General features: G+C 43.4%; 1 protein-coding gene across 2 annotated transcripts; it reads right to left on the bottom strand.

Moving 5' to 3' along the window:
* Window positions 1–452: 452 nt before the first annotated feature.
* Window positions 453–19,306, bottom strand: crlf1a (cytokine receptor-like factor 1a). 2 transcript variants are annotated; one of them, XM_062396498.1, is made up of 9 exons: window positions 18,920–19,121; window positions 14,525–14,803; window positions 13,014–13,143; window positions 10,222–10,391; window positions 4,686–4,843; window positions 3,470–3,544; window positions 3,243–3,336; window positions 1,478–1,666; window positions 453–1,312 (listed from the first exon to the last, which is right to left on the bottom strand). In XM_062396498.1, exons 1-9 carry the CDS (start codon window positions 18,993–18,995, stop codon window positions 1,296–1,298), a joined length of 1,188 nt encoding a protein of 395 aa, XP_062252482.1. In that variant the 5' UTR covers window positions 18,996–19,121; the 3' UTR covers window positions 453–1,295. The 2 variants fall into 2 exon arrangements, with proteins under 2 accessions (XP_062252482.1, XP_062252483.1); XM_062396499.1 differs by having other exon boundaries at window positions 454–1,312; window positions 1,482–1,666; window positions 18,920–19,306.
* Between the last annotated feature and the right edge of the window lie 3,340 nt (window positions 19,307–22,646).

The raw sequence follows: 22,646 nt of genomic DNA, 5'->3' as shown, positions 1-22,646 counted from the left end.
AAGAGTTTAATGCATTTGTAAAAGCTTTAATATACTTTTATTATCTACATGGAAACCACCTAGTTGTTTGGACACCAATAGAATGAATCACAATTTGTGCCTGCAGAGGGCGCTGCCGCTCGGTAAAAGTTATATAAGCTGCGTCTCAAAGCGAGGTGAAAAAGTTTTAAATGTTAGTACTCAACCGAACAGCTCTAAAAGAAAGTGTACACATTTGATTGAGACACATCTAGTGCTGCTTTAATTTTCCATATGTGATTCTGGAGGCACAGTGGTTCAGCTGGAATTGGCTCCAACCCCTCAGTGATGGATGGATGGATGGATGGATATGTGTTTCCATGTTTCTACGGTTGTATGGTGAATCATCATGCGCAATGTGCAAGATTTGATAAAGTAAAAAAAACTAATGATGAGATCTTCTTTCCATATAAACCACAGAATCTGCCATAAAAGTCATTTGCAAACTCAGTTTTTCTGACAATATTTTTTATAGAGCAACATTACAGATTGATAACAACTTCAGTCATTGATATTTCTTTACTAACTAAACATAACTTAAGAAATAAAACATAACTTTATACAGTTTTAAATATGCTGGTTCAACTCAGTACAAAAATAAAGGCGGTGAAAAAGTTTCCATACCCAAACACCATCGTCACGTAATCAGTCACTCGGAAACGGAGGAATCCTGGATGAACCAGTTTGGCACATTATCCACTTATATAACCAAGCATGAATTACAAATACTGAATGATAATTTGGTACTTTTCTTTGTCCCTCTTCCGTGAAGCTTTTGGTGGGAGAGTCCCTGGGTGTTGAACGGCCACTAGATGGTGCTTTGAATCCACAGGAGAAACCTCCAATAAAAGGTCACAGAAAACTTTTCACATGCTCCTGCTTTGCCTGGATTTGTTTCCGACCACCCCTGTGCACGTTTAGAGTCGGCACATGTCAAAAGTCTTTAACTGGTGTCCAAGTTATTCATGCTACAGTTTCCTGTGTGAAAGCAGTCCACGTGATACAAGGATATCCGTGACGCGTCCACCCTCCTCAGTCCTTGCCAACATGTTTGCAGGCGAAAAAACAGTTCCATCGCTTCTCTTTGGACGTCCTCTCACGTTTCATTGCCGGTATCCGCACAAAGTGTCCAGAACAAATTGTCTTTATAATTCCCATATACGAATACAAACTCTTTCTCATTCCTCATACACAGAAAGACAAAAGCAACAAATCACACGCACTCAGTTCTTTTCTTGACTTGTTTTGTGCCTGTGAAAGGCAGCATGTGCTAGGATTTATCCCCTTGGAGAACCTGAATTAAAAGACAAAATCTGTTAATAATCATTTCTCATAAAATAACAGTTTTATTTTGTGTGTTTGTGAGGCCCGTGTCTGCGTGCGTGTCTGCGCTTTGCATTTGATCACGTTTGTGTGTGTGTGTCTGCGTTTGCGTTGTCGCTGCGTTACTGATGCTTACCTACCTGGTTGCGAGTTTTGTGGGATTTCTGCATCAGCACTCTCCACTGGTCGTACAGCTTCATGGACATGCTGCTGCAGCCGTAGGCGTGTTTCCGCACCCAGCCGAAGAACTGCTTCAGCTCCCGGCGCAGGGTGGAGTTGGAGTCCCCGCTGGACTTGGAGTCGCAGGAGCCTGACATCAGCCGCTCTGCACGGTCAGAACAGAGGGAGGGAGATTAGGAAAGAGAAGAAGTTAGAGATTAACATTTGAGTTTAGTTCCAGATAATAACAAACTAGAAGTTCAGAGATCATGAATATCGCCAGGAACTACTTTTTTGGGAGATTTTGCAACATATTTGATGATTTGTACTTTTTGGGTCTCAAAGTTATTTTAACGAGAACGTCATCTACCTCCACCAACACACAACGTCAGGCAAAGAGGAAAAGTTTATATATTAGTTGTTATTCAAATGAAACCATCTGAATAGCTCAAATATCAGTCCCCTTTATTTGTTTATTTCATCATATTCATGAATGAATCTCTCTGCATCATTACATTTTTCTAAAAGACCCATCACTCAATGATAAAGAAAGTCATTCAACATTTCCTGGATCTGTCTCCTTATACAAATTCGCACCAAAATTGAAACACAAAGTTTCATGGAAATCAGTCGAGCAAATTTAGCAAAATCCTGCCAACTAACACAGAAGAAAACATCACCTCCTTGATGGAGGAAAAGAAACCATGTGGGAAGCTTACATCTTAAATGTCTCTGATCTGATAATGACCCTCAGACATCTGACGTGTGAAAGGGGCCCAAAGAGACATAGCTTTTAGTTGAAGGGGGCCACAGCCCAGGACAGTTGGTAACCAGATTTAATCTATAGAAAAGTATCTTATTTCATGTGTTTCATGTAAAATAGCTAGAGACAGATAAATAGGAGTAATATGTATTAAAAGGCTCAATTACTTTATTTAATTAAAGTTATTAATTACATTCCAGCAGAGTTAAAGGAGAGAAATCCACAAAGAAGAGTTTAATAACTGCTAAGGATGTGTGGTGTCCTGTTTATGTGTGTGTGTCTGTGTGTGTGAGATATAATATTAATGTAAACTCTGAGCCATGGAACAGTTCAGCCACCGAATGATGCAAACCCTGATCAGTCTGCTGCTTCAGCCCAAACTCCTGGCTTTCATGGAAAGGTCTGGGAAACCCTTGAAGGAAAAGTTCAGAACTTGTGTTTTCATAGTTGTGGCCATAATTCCTATCAGTTACGATAACATTTACTCAACAATTGCGTTGCTAAGGTCTGGGGGAAGCAGGAACCACAGGCTGCCCACAGCTTTATGACATCCAGTAGAGCAACAGGTTTCTAACAAATCAAATTTGGTTCAGCCTCCTGTGTCGGCCTTTTCATCATCGTTTCTTTGGGAGGCAACAAGAACCTTACACGTTCAGAGTCTGGTTTGATTTTAAGGATGTTTAACAATGATTTGATTTAACTGAAGCATCTGCTCCAAATTAAACTGCCAATACAATACAAAACAGAGTGAGGACATTGAACAAGGACGGTAAAGTAGCACAGGTTTTGTTCTTCTCAGAGGTTTCAGGCAGTGGGATGTGTGGTGAACCGTGAGAGGAAAAAAAAAGTTTGGTGATAAAATATTCCCCCGCAAAACGGACCTGAATACACAAAACGAGAACTGAGATTCTGTTTGTGTGTGTGTGTGTCTGAGTGTGTGTGTGTGTGTGTGTGTCTATGTGTGTGTGTGTGAGCTCACCACTGTGGGGTGTGGATGCAGCGGTGGGATGGCTCCACTCGCTCCAGATCCCAGCCTTGCGAGAGCCGTAGATGCCCACGGGGTTACAGCGAACCTGAACACAACATATCAAACTCATCATCACACACATGGACTCACACACACACACCCACACGCACACACACACACACACACACACACACACACACACACACACAGATCCACTCACTGCTCCGCCTACACCATACCTGGACAAAATAAACAGTTCCAGGTCTGAGTCCGGCCAGTCTACAAGAGGTCTGGTTCCCGACGTCATCCATCACCTGGAAAGAAAGAAGAAGACACAAACACAGCATAGTTGAGCGCTGGAGGTCCGACCACAATATTAAATACCAATGGGCATAAACGAGATCACAGGGAAAATCAAGATGTAGAAAACACGAGTATAATCCATGTACGGAACCTAAACATGCACACCACATTGTTTGATGGCCTCCTGATCAGCATGTTTATGAAACTATTTTAATGTAATTGCGCCCGCCGGGTAAAAATCTGTTCTCTGTTACTTATTACAGAGCTGGATTCACTGGGACACACACAGGAGAGCGTGCAAGGTACAGGCGGGAGAATAGATACGGGGAGAGAAACGCACGCGCTCGAGTTATTAATCTGGTCTAATAGTCCCCTCTCTCTCTCTGGCATTCGGTCTGTAAACACTTGTTAGAGAGCGACTCCAACCGAAAGCAGAACATGGAAATTACAAGCATCGGAGGGCTAATGACGTGGCACGGCGAAAAGCCAAATCGGCAGAAGTTAGCACCGGGCGTTTTTTTTTTTCACAGCCATGTTGAAGACATTAACAGCTGAGATGTATCCCTCCATTCCTGAGCATGACCTCATGATCACGGACGCTCTTTCTAAAGGGAGACGGCATTTTTTTTTAGTTTTCACCACCAAACCCCTTAAAGCCACTTGGATTCGAGTCCTCCTCTCTCCTCCTGCGAACGCTCTCATCCCTCCGCCGCCTCTCCACTCCCCTGCTTTTTTCTTTTTCCACTTTGCGAGCAACGACTTGCTTACATTACATCTGTGTAATTCCGCCTTAATTACAGGAGAATCTTCTCTCTCACCCAGAGGACTCTGCAGAGCATCTGCGCGGCTACAGGTTTCACACAGTATTTTTCATGCATTAAAAGCTCAGATAGAGGTACACACAGCGGCACTGGCCTGTGTTTTTCCTCCTGCTCGGACCTCGACTGCTGGATTCATGACTAATGAAAGTTTTTTGACGAGCCCAACTTTTAATTTGTCTGGCAGAGGAGGCTTCAATCAGCCCAGATTAGAGGTGATTACAGCGTGAGGATGAGAACCAGCTGGGATGCAGTGTGTGTTTAAGGCCGGGAGACAGAGAGAGCAGATTCTTCCTCCATCCATCCCATAACCGCTAGCCCACTTGTCCTTTACCTTCCAGTCCTGGCTTTCCTCCAGTCTGTAGCGGATCTGGTACTTGGCCTGAAACAGGAAGTCCTTGAGGGCGGGCGGGGCCTCCCAGCGGACGCTCAGCTGGTCCTCCAGTTGCCCGACGCGACTCACCATGACACCTGACGGAGGGTCCGTGGTCACTGGAGGAAGAGATGGAGGCGGTTGTTGAGTAAGAAGCAAAACACATCGAATCAGCACCTTCAAATGTGAAATGTAAACTAAAAATCTTTGGTTTTTTATTTATTTGTCTGATATTTTAAATGCTCCCACTCACACTGAGCGTGTTACTGTGTCTAGTTTGACATTATTACGTTTGATTCACAGCTACATGAAGTTATCTCTCTTGGGTAATGGTGATTCTGTCCATTAGTCTCTGTTCGGCCTGTATTGATCTCTGCCGACTCCGGAATGAAATAGTTTCCTCTTATTTTCCACTGTGTTCACTCCCTAAGTTGCTGAGCAGTGAACATCAGTCAAAAACAGTAAACCATTGAACTCAAAACGCTGTAAAATAGAAACAATGAGCAAAAAACTCCCATTTTTAGGGAAAGTGTAGAATTGTGTGATAACAGGTTAGTCTGAGAAACGTCCGATTTGATCCATTGGTAATTTATAGATATTGATAAGCACGGCTTCAAGGATTCCAGCAGCATTCAGTAGAACAAAAGAAAATGAGAACACTCAAATGGCACGCAGTAGAGTGCATTCCTCCACCAGGGTCCAACAGTCCTCTTATAAAATCACATTTAAATTCACTCGATCCAGATTTTTATTTGGACCTGCACCAAATTCCACGCACTCATAAATATCAGTCGTCTAAATATGCCGGATTTCTTTCATCAAGCTCCATGAAAGTCATAGAAAATATTGAAGAATACCTTATTTCACAAGGTTATAGAAAATGATCAAAACCCATGTCACATCCTTCCACCCAGTTTCGTGGAACTCCCTTTTGTTAGAGTTTGCGAAATCCTGCTTAAATTCAAACTAAGTAACTAAAAGACGGGGGGAAATAAAAGTAGTCGTTATTGTATATAGTGAAATCATGGTGTAGACTCTTAACTGTACAGGGATTTCACAAAGGGCAGAAACTGTTTCTATTAATCATTACATCCATTAACAAGTTCATTTTTACCCTGAGAGGATAATGAAAAACCTCTGGTGGACAGATGGCCCAGGTTTTCATTTCCAACCACGGCTGCAGAACTCCACTGCTCAGGGGTTTCTTCATCCTGAAGGTTAAGTTGGCGGGGTCAGAAACGCCATTCAGTTCAAACAGTAAGTGTTCGGAGTGACGTCTGTGTGTCAGAGCACGTTGAGGGATGATTCGGCGTTGGCTGAGGTTTGTGGTCAGATGCCTTCTGCCTTCTGAAGGCTGGACTTGTGCGGAGCTGGAGGCGGCTTCTTCGTCTGACTGTGATTATCTTTTTCGACAAACAAACATGTGGTGACAGACCATTACTTTAACCCTCCGCGCGTTCTGTTCCGGGCCCTCGAGCGCGTTTCGATACAGACGTCAGTTTCCTCTTCGCGACGTCGCTCCACGCCGGCAAACAAACAAAGCGACCCGGGGGGAGAAGAAGAGGACGGGGAACGACTCACTGGAGGAAACGCCAGAGTTTCGGAGGAACCAAAGATAAAAAGTGTTTGTTCACACGGCTCTCGTGGGTGAAATAAAAGGGTTACACCCCAGGGGAGGCTACGGGGCCGTCCCTCCAAATACTATTTATTTTAAACACAAAAGTGGAGAGTCAAACTGAGAGTAGCAAAGTTTTAAATGTTAGATGAAACTACATCGGGCGGCTGTGGCTGAGGGGTAGAGTGGTCGTCTTCCGGCCTGAGAGTCGGCAGTTCGATCTCCAGTCTGACCCATCTGCATGCCGAAGTGTCCTTGGGCAAGATGCTGAACCCTGAATGGCCCCCCCATAGAATAACAAAGTGCTGCGAAAAGATGCACTGGATGAGTGTGTTTGTGAATGGGTGAATGTAAAACTGTACTGTAAAGCGCTTTGAGTGGTCGTCTACCATTTAAATCGGGGATGGATTATAAGGAAACAAGGCCATGTGGTTTTTAATTAGTTTAATTATAAAAAAATAAAAATATTCATTCTGATTTGAGAGCATTGGTTACAGTTGTTATATTAAACCCCATTATCTTATTTGCCTTAGGGTAAAAGATCAGTTTTCTCATGGTTTCTTATTTTTACCAAGTAATTTAACTTTTCAGGATTCGTGTTTTGGTTCGATATGTATTTCCAGTTTCAGTCTGTTTACTCACTGAAACCTCTGTACTCTGTCTTATTACCAGCATCAGCCAGCACTTTCCTTATTTCAGTTGCAAACCCAGTGAGGAAAGCAGCAGTGAGGGGGTTTCCTCGACTTTCTCTGCCCTGTGATTCACCTCTCTGTCCCCGAAGAGGCTGATGTCTGCAGCTGGATCTGAGAGCAGCGCTGCAGGAACTGCTCTGAACTTTGAATAAATTAGTTTTATTGCGAGAGTCGAACTGGCAAGATGCTGCACTGAAGGACTGAGCTCTTCAAAAGCTGCATTTGCATTATTTAGCACCAAGTATAAGTTCTTACAGCATTTTTAAAGTCTTGATAACGGTGTCCTTACTGAGTTGTTTCATTATGATCTCACGAGGACATGGAATTCTACCACCTCATTATGAGAGTTTTATGATAATTATCCAGATAATCCTCATTCGTTTAAATCCAACTCAACATTATTGCGGAGAACAGACATTTTAAATGGTTTCTGTAATAAACAATTATGATTCCTGTGCTTTAAATGATTTTAGCAATAAAAGTCAAGGAGACATGACAAATTACAGATGAATCATTAACACACTGTATGTCGCCATCCCTCGACACAGCGGAGCATGTTGCCTCCCGTCACTCGGTGGAGGGGGCTCCCCGTGACTGAGGAATGCAGCGACTACTGTAGGTGGAGGTTTCTGCCTCGCCTTCATAACTGATTGGACATGACCGGAGTCGCGGGTGACTCACGGCAGCCGGAGCATGCAGGTGTGGTTGCTGTGTTTTATGACACACTGCTGTTGTGGAAACTACTCGACAGAAAAAGAGCGGCAAGGGCAACGTGAGCGAAACAAAGCGAACACACACACACACACACACACACACACACACACGCACGTACACAAGTCCAGAAACCGCCTACACTCCAGCCCGCCTCTCTGTTTCTATACTGTTACCAGGCCCTGCCCTGCCCTGGGGATGTGTAAACAGGTGTGTGCGTGCGTGCCTGCATACATTAGGGAACGGAGCAGGAATACAGTTTGATGGACCCTTGTTTCCTTGCCAGTGACGTGTTCGCCCCTAAACTCTATATGGAGTTCTCATGGCACATTCCCCAGACCTCGTTAGGAGCGTGTTAGGGGTGAACCAGGTGAAGCGTTCCAGGGGAATCAGGTTGTATTATGTCAGGTGTGAGTCTCAAAGCCTCAAAGCCCAAACTCCTCGGGCCTCAGGGGTCTGCAGCCGGCTCAGAGATGGGATTAGGTTCGAGGATCAGTCTGGAACATTCCAACACTACATAAAAGAGCGTAAGCGACTGCTTACTGTGTGTGTGTGTATGTATGTGTGTGTGTGTGTGTGTGTGTGTGTGTGTGTGTGTGTGTGTGTGTGTGTGTGTGTGTGTGTGTGTGTGTGTGTGTGTGTCCAGTGAGCATGAATAAAGAGAAAATTAGCTCATCAAAGGGAGAGGGTGTTTCCCTTTGTCACACACCTACGCCTGTCCAGGTGTGGGCATGCGTGTTTGTGTGTGTGTGTGTGTGTGTGTGTGTGTGTGTGTGTGTGTGTGTGTATGTTTTGGTGATACTGAGAGAAGAACTGGGTCTAGTTTCATGCTCCGTTTGCTTAAACCGCACTAAGCTAAGCAACGGACCACATAACAAAGCTTTAAAAGGAAACACTGCTCACTTCCTATCAGTGTGAATCAGCGAAAGAAATTGCAAACAACTTTCACCGGCAGCCGGAGGCCACAGGACTCCAGCCAGTGTCCTGCCTGGAGGAATAAAGGAGATGAGGCTGTGGAGCGAAGGATTACTCTTCTTCTGAGAGATGCCTACTTGGGGCTGAAGCTTAAGCCATTCATGGTTCCCAATCTGAGGGATCACAAGGGGATGGAAACACGTTGGAATGAACCGCTCAGCGTAGTTATCCCCCTTGTGCCGCCTTTCATTAGCTTCATGGTCATTATTAATAAGCTTATTCCTCACACACAGTATATATTCTCTATCGGCTTGTTCCAGCTTTGTTAAATCTATGGGAAATTAATGATGGGATGAATAGTTAAACCCAATAATGTGTTTTTAACATTTATAAATATGTAAATACTTATATTTAGTGCATCATTTTGTACACATTACGCATATTTTGTACTTTTGGGAATTTCCACTTTAATAAAGAAGGGAATTCAGAGAGCACATACCTCCACCAAGGCTAATGCCAAAGTTCCTGGACCTGCCTGTTTATCCCGAACCAATCCAAATTATCATTTCCCACCCCTCCACAAACTTTCTTGGAAACCAGTTGAGTAGTTTTTGATTTATCCTGCAGACTGACCCTGACCCCCTGACTGGACTTGGTGCAGGTAAAAATAGAGTTCAGTGAGGGTATTATTTAATCAGTCATATCAAGTGGTTTAAAAGGAGAGTGTTTAAAAACAGAGTCAACTTTACGATTTTATTTTGTAGTTATATTCGCTCAAGCACTTAAAATTTCTGCCTGTAAACCTGACAAAGACGACCCCTGGACGGTGCCCTGCCCAGTAGATGTGTTAAGAAACTGGATACAGCCATTCAAGATGGCAGCCCATTCATTCCCATGGAAGCTGCTCACCAGGCAAGTTGCAGCACGTCATTCCATTGAAACTTTTGTAGAGTTAGTTCAGAAGATGGAAAAATGGGTCCTTCCATCCCTGAGAAACAACACTACAAAGGGTGGATCCTTCCCAGCCCAGCCTGTCCCAGCATTCATTGCACCTCAGTGATGAACCATACGTCTAATGCTTGAGCATCACGCTTCAACTCAACTGACTAGCTAACGTTACTCAAGTTTTCCAAAAACCACGGGGCATTAGAACTTTCTCGTATAGTCCAACTTCAGCTCTGTAGCTTGGAAACACGGCAAATCCTCCGTAGACCAGACTGTCTCATTTCAATTTGGCCTTAGCTGTCTACTCAACCGGGTAGAATGGAACTTTCGAAAGATGCAGCCCCTGAATTGAGACCCAGCCAATATGACAGTGGCATCGATTTTCTCATCTAACGCTTGGCAAGAAGGTGCATTTCACACAATGTCTGAGGATTGGTTTCCCAGACAAACAAATCAATGGTTCAACCATGTTGGTTTTATTCCCTAATTTTTGAAGGCTCATAAGCCTAAGAGTTTGGTTTCCACTACCCCCTCAGCCCGAGGGCTCACTTACTCTCTAAACTCTAGAAAACAGCAGTTCAAAGATAGAGAGTCAAAGTTCACTTCTTCTCACACTCACCTACGTCTAGGATGTCAAGGGTGATGACATCAGATGTGGCCCGCCCCAGCTGGTTGGAGGCCTCCACCCAGATCTCATAGGGCGTGAAGAGGTGCAGGTCTCGGGTGATGCTGCAGGAGTACGGCTGCGTGTGAGTATAATCCTCACACTCCTTCTCTTTACCGTGCCACCTGGGAGGGAAGAGAAAATGCTGAAACACTTCTGGACAGAATTCATAGGCCTTGAATAACACACTCAAGAGTTTATCTGGCACTATAGTGGTTTTATGAAGTGCTTATTTACACTAGTGTGACTCCAATAAGAGATCTCCATGCCGTTGGTACGCCTGTGGGCAGTGCATGTCAAGTCACTTCTCTTTTGGTGTTTTTAAATAGCTGATTTAATGATAAAAAAATGTGAATAGATCCCTTACATCGCATCTGAAACTCATTTTTTGAGAATGTATCGTTCCAAAAAAAACGTTTTTCCTAATTCTCATGAAATTTGACTTTTTTTTTACAGTTGAAAGGTTTTTACCCTCTGGCTACCTCTGATGTTCCTTCTCTTAAAATGAGGTCTGCCAAAAATATAATGTATTTTGTCCTGTTTCCAGCTTCACTGTAGCTTGTTTCTGGGGCGTTTTGTGAGGCATGTCAGTATCATTTCAAAAAACTCTCTTGAAACATGTTGATTTTGAATGGAAACTTGTGCAATGGGCTCAACAATTGGGTGTTCAACCCATTTGAACACTGGTGTTTTCCTTGGTTTTCACTCCCTCCACCTATGACGTGGGAACGGCATGTCTCTACATGTAGTCATTTTCAGAATAAGTGAGGATGGTTAGAAATACCATCAACTGACCGTTCGCTAAAGGCTTTCTCTCAGATTGTCCAATCAAAGCTTAGTAACTGTTACTGGGCATGGCAGGTTTGTCAACCTTTAGATTTCCCCATATGTTGAAGAGCCTTAGACTCTACACAAATTCTTTGGAGGGTGGTGTCTGCTTAAGCCTAAACAAAACCCAAGCACAAGATTAAAAGGAAGATCAAGATCAAAAGATAACCACACTATTTAAAGGGGAAGGCCTCCGTAGTTGGGATCGTCCCCATGCACAGCTAAAAGGCTAACTTCTTGCAGTGCACTGTGAGTAGCCCAGCCTACTACTTACCTACTTACTTACTTTCTTACTTACTTACGTACTAATTTACTTCCTAAGATGCACTAAATAATTTTGTGGCATTACAGTTGGCAACTTATAATAAATGCTGCTAGCTGACTTCTAGCAGGTGGATTGCTGAGGACCCAGGGAGGAGCAGTGTAGGTTGTCCTGTTTTTTGGGAGATGAGTCGTTCTTAAGGAAGGTTCAAACTTTATTTTTCTACTTTTTTCTTGACTTGAAGAAGAAAGACAAAAAACCTGAACCATATAAAAGCAGCGGGCAGAAAAGCTCTAAACAGGATTAACTCAGGCCAAGCAATCATCCCCCAGTGACTACGAATGGGCACTGGGCTGAACAAAACCTCCATTTACAGCCACCACTGTGCAACATCATCCCACAAGGAAGAAGTCCGTCATAGATTATGTTCACATGCTACTCAGTTCATCTCACTCCACAACTTTATAACTTGTTCTTGCGACTTCGATGTGTTCGTGTGAAGACCGTGGAAACAACATGGACGCTATAAAGATGTAATTTATTAGCGAGAGTTGTTGAAGTACCAGTACATTCACTTAAACCACTTAAATACTGCTTATTATACCACTTAGTATTCTGACACCACGACTGCACTATAACAGAGTTTAGGGTAATAGTGGCAGCTCTTTCCCGCTCTTTTATTGATTTGTAATTTAAACTCATAGAGGTGCAATAATCACAATTTCAGCAGACAAAATTCTAACTTACTTTTTTTCAATTTATTTAAGGTTTATTAGCTGTGTCTAAATTTGGGGGCCGCATCCTTCAGAAGCTGCATTTGTAAACTTTACGTCTGACCGGCGTGACAGGTCTGTTCTAATTCGAAGGCCTCTCCAAAATCGGGCCGACAAATGTGACCAATGTTTCCAACCCCCCGAACAATGGAGGCTCCACCTGGTAGATCCTTCCCGGCCCAACGTATCCCATGATTCATTGCACTTCAGTGACAAACTGTTTTTCAAAGCGGTGTATAGAGCGGGTCCTGTTATGTGTCTTTCTACTTGTTCGCATTGTTAAGAGGAGGAGTCGGCCATTCCAGCAAGATTCAGATCACTTTCACAAGCTCAAGGAACTTACTGGAAATGAGGCATGCATGTAATCCAGTCTGACTGTAACTCTATGACATTGATATCAACCCCACTGTTAATTGTTCGCATGTTTAATGTGGAGCAGTCAAAGGAAACACATATATCTGTCATGTATTTCTAAAGAGGACCAGAGGGAACACAGCGAGTTGTTAGATGAGTTTCAGGTGACACTCCTTTCACAGTGCTCTGCTGTGTCAGGAAAACTCCTAGTAACCAAATCATTAATGTAATTCTAATAGGCTGACTGAAGTGCACAGATACCAACTGCTCTGTTGTGTTTCTTCTGAAGTAGCTGGAGTATTTGCTGTGGTATTAAAGCGTTCTGTTACTGCCGGTAGCCAAGAGCAAGTAATCCAAAATCAACCAGGACTGAAATCTGAGGCATTATAACTTTATTATCTTTGAAAAAATTCAATTTCCAAACTAAATCATGGATTAGATCATATTTTTTCTTTGTTTAGCTGCAGTGTGTGCATGTGTGTGTGTTTGTGTGTGTGTGTGTGTGTGTGTGTGTGTGCGTGTGTGCATACCTGAGTTTGAACTTGAGCGTGTACTGGGTACTAATGTTGGTCTCTCCCTTTCCTCCTGGGGCCCAGCTGCAAGTCAGGTCTTTGGTGTTCCTGGACCAGCAGGTCAGATTGACCGGCCTCTTTGGGGGCACTGGGACGGAGAGAGGGAGGAAGGGGTAAGAAATGGGTGAGGAGGGAGGACAGAAAGATGGAGAGAAAGAAGTTAGAGAGAGAGAAGGTGAGGGACATTGGCTCTGAGAGAACAAAGTTACCGCCAACCATTACTTTAGCCCCTTCCTCTGGAGTGTAATTCACCCACTAGTGATGTTCCTCAGAAATTGGTGTTTTTTTGTTAATTGGCGTGTTTGTTTGTGTGAGAGAGTGTGTGTGTGTGTGTGTGTGTGCACCTTCTGATCTGGTCAGACTCAGGATCCCTGCCAACATTCCTCCTCTCTAAGAACACAGGGTTCTCAACGCCAATGTCGCACAGAGATTAAGATCCCTACTGTGTGTGTGTTTGTGTGTGTGTGTGTGTGCGTGTGTGTGTGTGCGTGTGTGTGTGTGTGTGGACTGTGGTAAACTCACATTGACATTAAGACTCCTGGGAGTCTTTGAGTCTTTATGCTAAGCTAAGCTAACCAACTTTATGTTTATTAAAGACATGAGAACGGTATTAATCTGTTTATCCATCAGCAAGAATGCAAATCACCTATTTCTGAAAATAAAAACTTAGTTTCTTCAAGGTAAGGAATCCCCCCCAGAGATATTTCAATTATTTCAAAGTTTTATTATGTTATCACTTCAACAAGGTCACCCAATAAAGTTCACTGTAAAAATAAGAAACTGTATTTAGGGGTACGTAATGGCCCCATAATACTGAAGTGTATGTGTGTCTGTGTGTGTGTGTGTGCGTGTGTGTTTGTGCGTGTGCGTGTGCGTGTGCGTGTGCGTGTGCGTGCGTGCATGAGTGCGTGAGTGTGTGTAAAATGTCAGACCCCCGCCCTATGAGTAATAGTGCGAGTAATGGACCACACAGGTGGTCGAAGCATCACACAGTGACACCCACTCACGGAGGCCTCTCACTGGGCCTGAAGGCAAGAATACTACAACATAAAGTACAGCCAACAGGGACTCAAATCTGCCCCCGACCTCCTTGTTGTTTCCCTTTATTGCCGTTTCCTTTTCCACTTCTCTCGCTTCTGTGGTGCGTCGCCCTCGTCCTGCACTTTGCTCTTTATGTTAACAAGCTGCTTTAAGAACTCAAACTGAATTAGAAACAGAGCCCTCGCAAAATAAACATCTTAAAAAGTATTTTGACACCTGAATGAAATACTTAGAGGACTAGAAGGGTGCTCGGAGAAGGTGTTTCTCAGCCAAGGCTATCTCCAATCTCGCCATAAATATTTGTAAAAAATGTCATGGTAATCAGTTCAGTAGTTTTGGAGTATTCCTGCTGGTAATAAGACATTTGTACATGCATGAGATCAAACACTCGTGTACAGCACTGCAACGATTGACAAGCTTCAACTTACTCCCCACGTAGAGGCAGGAGCCGGCTAAGATGTGCCCCTTGTGGTTGTGACACACCAGGTTGTCTCCGGACGTTTGCCTGGAGGCGTTGAGTCCGGCCAGCGTCACACTGAGGTTGGTCGGACTCAGCACTCTGTAGATGGAGCTGGGCAGCTGTTGACCGTTCAGCGTCCAGAACAGAGAGTTTGCGTGGACGCCGAGGTCGGGGTGGACCCAGCAGCTGGCCGTCAGGTTGGACCCCATGCGAAGGACGGGGTCCTGGGGGTAGATGATGGCTACATCTGGAGGAGGGCAGGAGGAAACGACACTCAGTGACGTAATGGAACATCCTCACTCCACTTTTCTTGTGCTACAGAAGTTGGTAAGAGCTCAATATTTCCAGCTGCCGCCCAAGGCGCTAACCAATCAAATTGTACTCAAGCGTAGGCCCTCGCCAATCAAATCAAGTCCTGCCTGACAAGCTGAAAATGAGCCTCGACCGAGGAAACAGAGTCGATTAATCTAGAAAGTGTTCATCGGGTTGGAATTTATTTCCCTTTAGCATTTCATGGACCGCTATCCTGACACATTATCATAAAGCCAGCTGTGTTGAGTGTCCCAAGCCGGAAACTGATTGGTTGTTGGTGTTATGGCGGTTGTGCCAGCGACAAGCTTTAAAGAAAGTCGTACATGCCAATGCTCAGACATATTGGGCCGTAAGTCTTTGTAAAGATGAGGGTAATTATCAGGCATAGGTCAAAATTAGTTTGCATTCTGGGAAATGTAGGATTTGGGAGTTTTACCCTATGAAAGTGAGGATACGTCGATCTGTGCTTCCCCCACTTAAATCACTGCAGCACCAACCTGAGGAGGCTGGATTCTCAGTCGCATTCATCGCAGCATCTAAATTACTGCATGAACAGATGGTTTCAGATAATCTCAGATGGTGGAGTAACCTCAGATGCACCAGCAAGAGTTTGAAAATAAGTCCCGCTTGAAATGTTCCGCGTGGATTAAGTTTCAGTAGGTTTGTTTTAGATCAAATGTGGGGAAAGGTTAGAAAACAGTCACTTGAAAACATGTTGTTAATAATGTGAAATATGCATTAGAGGACAACACATGTGAAAACCTTTTTTTATGTGAAAGACTAACCATAACAAGTTTGAAATGTTTGTGACTTCATTTGATAATAATCATAAAGTTGTAAAATCTTTTATTGTTTATTTTCATAGTTTCATGATTTATAGATTATGTTTTTCAATGTTCTTTCTTGAATAATGTGATTTAGTCTCAGTTGGTGTAGCCGTAACTCTGAACAGCTGTTTTCTCCTCTGGGATTTTCTGTTTATTTCCAGTGAAACATTTAAAAATCAAAATAAAGTGGTTAAATAAATCAATTATATGACTTCTACTACTTATTTGCATATAGTTTTAAGCAGAATACAGTCGGTCTTCCATTTGATTTCCTTTCTTATATCGACACATGTTGCCCACCTCTAGCACTTCAAACCCCAAAATGTGTGTGTGTGAGTGATTTTCTGCGAGGACACGAGTGAGCAGTGAGTGAGATCGTCAACACTTTGTCAGAAAACTGCAAATCTGCGCCCGCAGGCCACAACCTTCCGTCTGCCAGCCGCCTCACGGTGACAGACTCTGTGTGGCCCCTTTTACTCAGGAGCCGCCTTCGAGGAAGTTAACTCAGCTGCAACTCCAAACCAACAATAATATCATAACCTCCATCTCCGGCTTCCACCAGCTTATCAAACAAACACACGGGCCGAGTGCTGGTTGTCTTTGTCACCGAATGAGGACTGAAGGCATGGGGGGGAGGGGGGCGCCAATAATATACCGATCCAGCTGAATAACAATCAGTGTTGATGTATTCCAGGCGCTGAGGACGGGACGTTGGTGTGAAGCCCTCCGACAACCCCCTTCCTCTCACAGTTCAAACACCAACAAGAGAGAGACACAATTATTGCTGTTTATTGTCTCTGCTCGACACGCTCGGCGGACGAAATGGCTTGTAAAATCGTATATTTGTTTGGAGAGGCTGAGGCTGATTGCGGCACCGGGGGGCAGGTTTAACCCGAACCACACTGGAACATGGAGTCACTGCACAAGTTCAACTGGGAGAGGAGAAAAACGTTTCATCTCTGTCTGGGTGAGAGTATAGGAGGTCTCCCATGAAGGTCTGCGGCCCTCGCTGTCCTTCTCCAAAGGTTCACGACGTCCCTTCTCAACTATTTGTTCCCCACTCATCCGTGCAACCGTCCAACCAGAGCTCGTACTTTCCTCCGTCTGCCGTACGGCATGAGGACATGTGGAACTTTTTGAGAGGCTGGCCAAGTGGAGGAAGTCACGCAACATTTAGTGACAGTGAGCCGTGCGAAGCCATCTGAGAGGAGATCGAAGAGACAACGGCGGATGGTTTCAAATTTACAATTCAGGTATTTAGCTCGTGCTCTTATCTGGAGTGAGGATAAATCTTCTCCAAGCGTCAAGTCGACTCAGGGCGAGCACAGGCAGGAGAAATGGAAAATGTGTGTGTGAGAAGTGAGTTTCCGGTTAAAGATGTTGTTTTGGGGGCTTTTATGTATTTTAGAGTGAAATAATTGGTATTAAACGATCACATCCAACAAGATTACCATCTTACACGACCATGAGCTGCATTAAACAGCTCATCACATGTAGCAAATAGGGTTCAACGTTGAAACTGTTGTGTTTCGGGGGGCATCTGTAAACCACAGCCCGCTGAGTGAAGGGAAAGCACCGGCCATTACTACAGCGAATAAAACCGTAATGACCAATTAGGCTCTATAAAACACAGCAGAGCAGGTTCGGATCAGAGCCCATTGTCTCGTCTGAGCCCGGACGACTAGACTTCCTTTTATTAGCGCCTTTCAAACAGGATGGATACCAGGAGCTCGTCTGTGTGGAGCTGCTCGGTGCCAGTGAGCTCACCATAAAAAAACTAATCCAGCCACTTAACAGGGGAAGCGGACATAACTTTGATTTATTTACGTTACTGTGCATTAAGCTGCCGGTTAACATGACCCCCCCCCCCCCCCCCCCAAAGAAAAAAAAGAACCCAGAGCAAATGATGTCACTGGTTCAGTTGTGGTCCGTGAAGCCCTCATGCTCATGCTCCCCATGTGTTAAACGAATCACGGCCTGACTTGTTGAAATTCAGCCTCCTGGGAGATGAGTCCTCTGTGTGGGGATACGAACAGTGTACTTCACATAAATAACAGGAGCTGTCCAGTGGAGGAAAAAGTGGCATTTGTCCTTTTTTTCTATGTGTGAAGATATAAACCTGGGCTGATCCAGTGATTCCCAAGTGCATCATTATTATGTTAATCCATCCTAGGAGAGAATTGTGCCATTATTTGACATCCCAAAAAAATATGATAGATAGAGTATGACCCAATGAATGATGTGTGGGATGTATATATGTTCCTATATGGGATTTACGTTATCTTAAAATCCGTTTATCCTCTTAAAGAAAACGATTGTAAATGCATCTTTAGTTAACTGACATTTTATTGTTATAATTTGATTTCGTATCAATGAGATTTCTATAATTAATAAGGTTGGCCGATCAAACTATATCAGTTATTTAATCAATTATCGCAATATAATTTTTGAAATGCAATTTGCATCACTGTCATAATTACAAAAGAGCAAATAACATAAAGGTTATTACTTAATTATTGCAGGGTCATTTTCATCAATATCAATATAACAAAAGCTCACTGTATATATAAGTGCTAGTGAGCAGCTATAACACATAATTTATCTTTTTAACAACTATTTATTTATTCACTATTTATTAATTGACTGCTCATAAAAACAAGTTCAAACCTTTACTCTGAAGCAAAAATCTGTCTTTAAACTTTAAAATATATATAATGTGACATTTGGTGCTAATTGTTGCTATGAAAACGTTTATCTTTATAGTTTATTAGGGCCATATCGCCCAGCCCTTATTATAAATAGGTACTATAACATTTTTTTGTTAATTCTTAAAAGCACAGACCAATGATATCACGTCTTATGATGTTCTTATAACAGGAACTACACGTCAAACCTTCCATAATAAAGTCACTAAATAAAATAGCTTACACTTGTATTTTTTTGTACTGTTTAAATTGACTCAACCCCCTTTACGATGTGTTGTGCTATTATCTAATCTATTATTATCTAAACCCACTTTGGCTCCAGTTGTATCCTTGAAATCAGGAGCAGGACAGGGTCACTGTTTACAGCTGAGATCTCTGGGTGACACATGGATTAAACTGATCTCAGAGGACACGAAAAGTATAGAAAAGAAGACAGAAAGAGCAGCAGCCTGCCCACAACTGAAAAACCCTTCCCCAGCCGGAGCTGCGTGCATCCATGGACATCTGTGTGCAACTTACGTGTGGACAGGGACAGCACAGTGCCCGGGCTGTGCAGCGTGAGGAAAACCAAGCACAGATCCAACAGGACTTTCATTTTCCTCCCACGGCGTCTGGTTAAAAACGTGCCCTCGACTCCTCGCGTTGTTGTGATGTCGCCTTTCTTCCTCGATCCTGGGTAAACTTTACGCACGGGACCGAAAGAGAAAAAGAAGAAGAAGAAAAAAAAAAAACAGCCACCCAGCACGCTTTTACGCAGAGAGCTCCAGGTTCCAGGAGGGAAGGGGCGCACGAGAAAAAGTGTGACCCGCTGGACAAAGCGTGTGTGTGTGTGCGCGCAGCCACGAGACGACACGGTCCTCTGCGGAGCCTGAAACCACTCAGGGCACCACGTCCTGTTTTGCAGTCTTTTCGTCTTTTAATGCTTCCTGCAGCCAAATCATGCACAAGTTCATACCTTCTAAGCCCCTCCTCCATCCCCTCTCTCTCTCTCTCTCTCTCTCTCTCTCTCTCTCTCTCTCTCTCTCTCTTCCCACACAGTCACTTCCCCTCTTCCGTCCTTTCCCTGCTCTGTCTCTCTCTCTCTCTTTCCTTTCTCCACCTCTCCGCCTTCAGTGATGGGTAGGACAGAGAGTCAGAGCCATTCACTTTCACTGAATCACTAAGCCTCTGTTAGTTTCCATGCCTCAGGTCTCCTCTGCAGTTTTTCTCCAAAGGAGGCTGTTGAGTCACAGCGTTACAGGAAAGGCTCCTTTTCTCCCTTTGTCTATGAGGAGTGAAACGTGCTTTGTGTTTGTCACATTGAGAGAAACCCATTTGTTTATTGAATTAAAATGTTTTGTGGATATATCAATGTGTGTGTGTGTGTGTTTTGGTTACTTGGAGACTCTAAACTGGAACAGATTGGAATGGGATTCTGTCATATTTTGTCCAGTAATTACCGACTATGGTAATAACCTTGTATGTTTCCACCCCTGCACTTTTGTTTGTTTGTTTGTTTGTTGGTTTCAGTGCTGTTCGTGACTAATCAGCATATTTTCACGGGACTAAAAATCCTTTAAATCTTTATTATAGCTGAACATTTCCAACAGGTTTAAATGTCTGACCCTTCCAATTACTTCAATGTTAGGAAACCACGACACAGGAGCCATACTTTCCTTTTGTGATATTTTCTTCCACTGGTCAGAAGGTGTCACTGGTTGCTGCCGTGGAAACATGGCTCCTAATTCAACTTGGGCTAACGTCTCAAACTTACAGTAGGATATTCTAAAAGAAAATGTAAATTCCACAACACTACAGATGAAACCGCCCATTGCAACTCAAAATATGACAGTGATTTATCAAAGGAGGAGCCCTGTTACAGGAGTAGGATAAACTGGTTAGTCGAACACAAACAGACATCTCCCTCTGTTTTGCTTACAGCTCTGTTGTGACGTATGAAGGTCACTGTTGTAGACACTGACTGAGGATGAGTCAAAACACCCGGTCGTTAAATAGCCACAGACCTTCTCACTTACTGCAGATTTGTTTCATATTTATTTAGTACGAACTTTCCGTCTAGATTGCATTCACCAAATACTGTGTGTAAAGAAACACACATACGCTGCTTTTCAACCACAGGATCTTTCCCCAGGAACGAGGGAACCACAACCAGAACCACAGAGAGCAGGATCTAAAATAAACAAATACATAAAGTTTTTTTTTGGGGGGGGGGGGGGGGGGGTTTCCAAAAGGAAGGGCACCTGTGGAGTCGAGCTTACACAGTTCTTTTTATTTCTAACACCATTTTTAAATATATGTAGATGCAGATAGATGCAGATAAAAGGACATGTAGATAAAGAAAGAAACTGAAGCAGATAAACTTAATTCAAATACAACTTTGTGATTTACTTCTGTTCTTTTCCTACTGTAAAATAATCTTAGAATAAATGCATGTTGTGGAGTCTCCCAAAAAGTTGTCAAGGTAATTCTGTGCGAGAAAAATGTTAAAATATCGTGCATTTTTATCATCCATGGGACAAGCATCCAACTTTTCATTTTACAAGATTCAAAATGCAAGAAAACAATCACAAAGTCACAAATTGGAGCTGTATTACAGGTTTTCTCTAGGCAGCGATCAATATCTGTGCTGTCAATGTTCTATAATTTAAAGGGATTTATAGGATTTGGACATTAACAGTAAATAATTTGTACTTAGTCAACTATAATCAAGAAGAGAGACAGGACTTATTGTTGAAACACATGAATATCATGTGAAACTATTTACTTTTTTCTCAGAAATATTAGGGCTTAAATCTAGAAGCTTAATTTGGCCTTAAACTTTTACCTGGGAAGACAAGTAAAGCGACTTTATTTTCCACTAAAGAACCTATTTTCTCCTGCAGAGGAAGGGTTGAGTCGTGGTGTCAGCTGAGTGGATTAGCCGGTCAGGATCTGAGTCGTCTGAGGCAGGAACGTCTGTCCTCTTTGGACACCAGAGATAAGCAGGGGGCAGGGAGTCACAGCCGAGGAGCGGAAATGCAACAACATCAAATAACAACGGGATTTAGAATAGAAATCCACATTCAGGCCTCAGTGTGTGTGTGTGTGGGGTGGGAGAACACACACTCTCTTCATGTTGAATGGGCGCTGTGATTAATGTTTGACTAATGGTGTTCGGAGACAAGCACCAGTAAGTGTGTGGTTGGAGCAGAAGTGAGTCAGCACGAGTCCAGGCAGGACAGCCAGGATGACCTTTGGGTCCCGGCCCACAGCGTCCCCCTGTCCCCCTCACTCAGAGGAGACCCTTGTTCGAGGCTCAGTTCCCGCTTGTGTCCGGCTGCCGCTGTCCAGGAAACGTGAAAAAGGGATTTTGTGAGACTGTCGTTGTGTCACTTTTCCAGTCAATGTGCTGTGATGCTCATTCACAGGGTCATAGTTAGAATAGTTGATTTATGACGGGCAGTCGTCACCGTCTGTCCCCGTCAGTGAAAGTGTTGTGTCACTGTCTACTAACATACACACACACACACACACACACACTTACACAGCCGCACTAAAACACACAAGCTAGAGCAGATCTCCTAATTAGGACCCTTCATTGACACTTCCATTCATTTTGGACAGAATAACCATAACTTTATCCTTAACCTTAACCTAACCACAACTCACATCCTCCCACTAACCTTGACCAGGAACTCAAAAAATTATGTTCTGCTTCAATATGATCAAGCTTTGGTCCCCATGAGGGCTTCTTGTCAGTGTTGATTCAGGAAGAGGTCCCAAAGAGGTAACAAAAATGAGCACACACACACACACACACACACACACACACACACACACACACACACATACACACACACACACACACACACACACACACACACACACATGATACATGGACTTGCATTCATTTCCTGTAATCTTACCATAACCCTAACCAGTGACCCGGCCCTTTCCTTCTCAGGTTTTTAATTGGACAGGCTCTCCCCAATTAACTGGTCTGTAGTCTGGAGTTTTTCCCCAAATGTAGCAAATTCTCTCTCTATATATAAAACAAATTAACACATTTTTTAATACAAACAGGTTATAGGATAGAGATCTGGTAATTTTACTTGAGAATCAAACTTAAACTGGAGGACTTATAACTACCCAATAAGGATTGCCGTAGGTTACACTCCTACTGTCAAATTCACAATAACACATCAGTTCTGCTGACAAACTGGATGAGCAGCTCATCATCATCAAGAGACCAGAAAAGTGAACGTCA

The sequence above is a fragment of the Platichthys flesus genome, chromosome 10 (genome assembly GCF_949316205.1).
Source record: "Platichthys flesus chromosome 10, fPlaFle2.1, whole genome shotgun sequence".
Classification (NCBI taxonomy): domain Eukaryota; kingdom Metazoa; phylum Chordata; class Actinopteri; order Pleuronectiformes; family Pleuronectidae; genus Platichthys; species Platichthys flesus.
The sequence above is the reverse complement of the archived record's forward strand: the minus strand, read 5'-3'. Positions and strand labels throughout refer to the sequence as shown.

Excerpts from the sequence above, each read along its gene's own strand:
- crlf1a (XM_062396499.1), bottom strand. The coding sequence starts at position 18,995 with ATGAAAGTCCTGTTGGATCTGTGCTTGGTTTTCCTCACGCTGCACAGC. Across the intron at positions 13,144-14,524 it reads CTCCTGCCTCTACGTGGGGA|TGCCCCCAAAGAGGCCGGTC; the intron begins GTAAGTTGAAGC and ends TCTCCGTCCCAG. Across the intron at positions 3,337-3,469 it reads GAACTGTTTATTTTGTCCAG|GTTCGCTGTAACCCCGTGGG; the intron begins GTATGGTGTAGG and ends TGTTGTGTTCAG.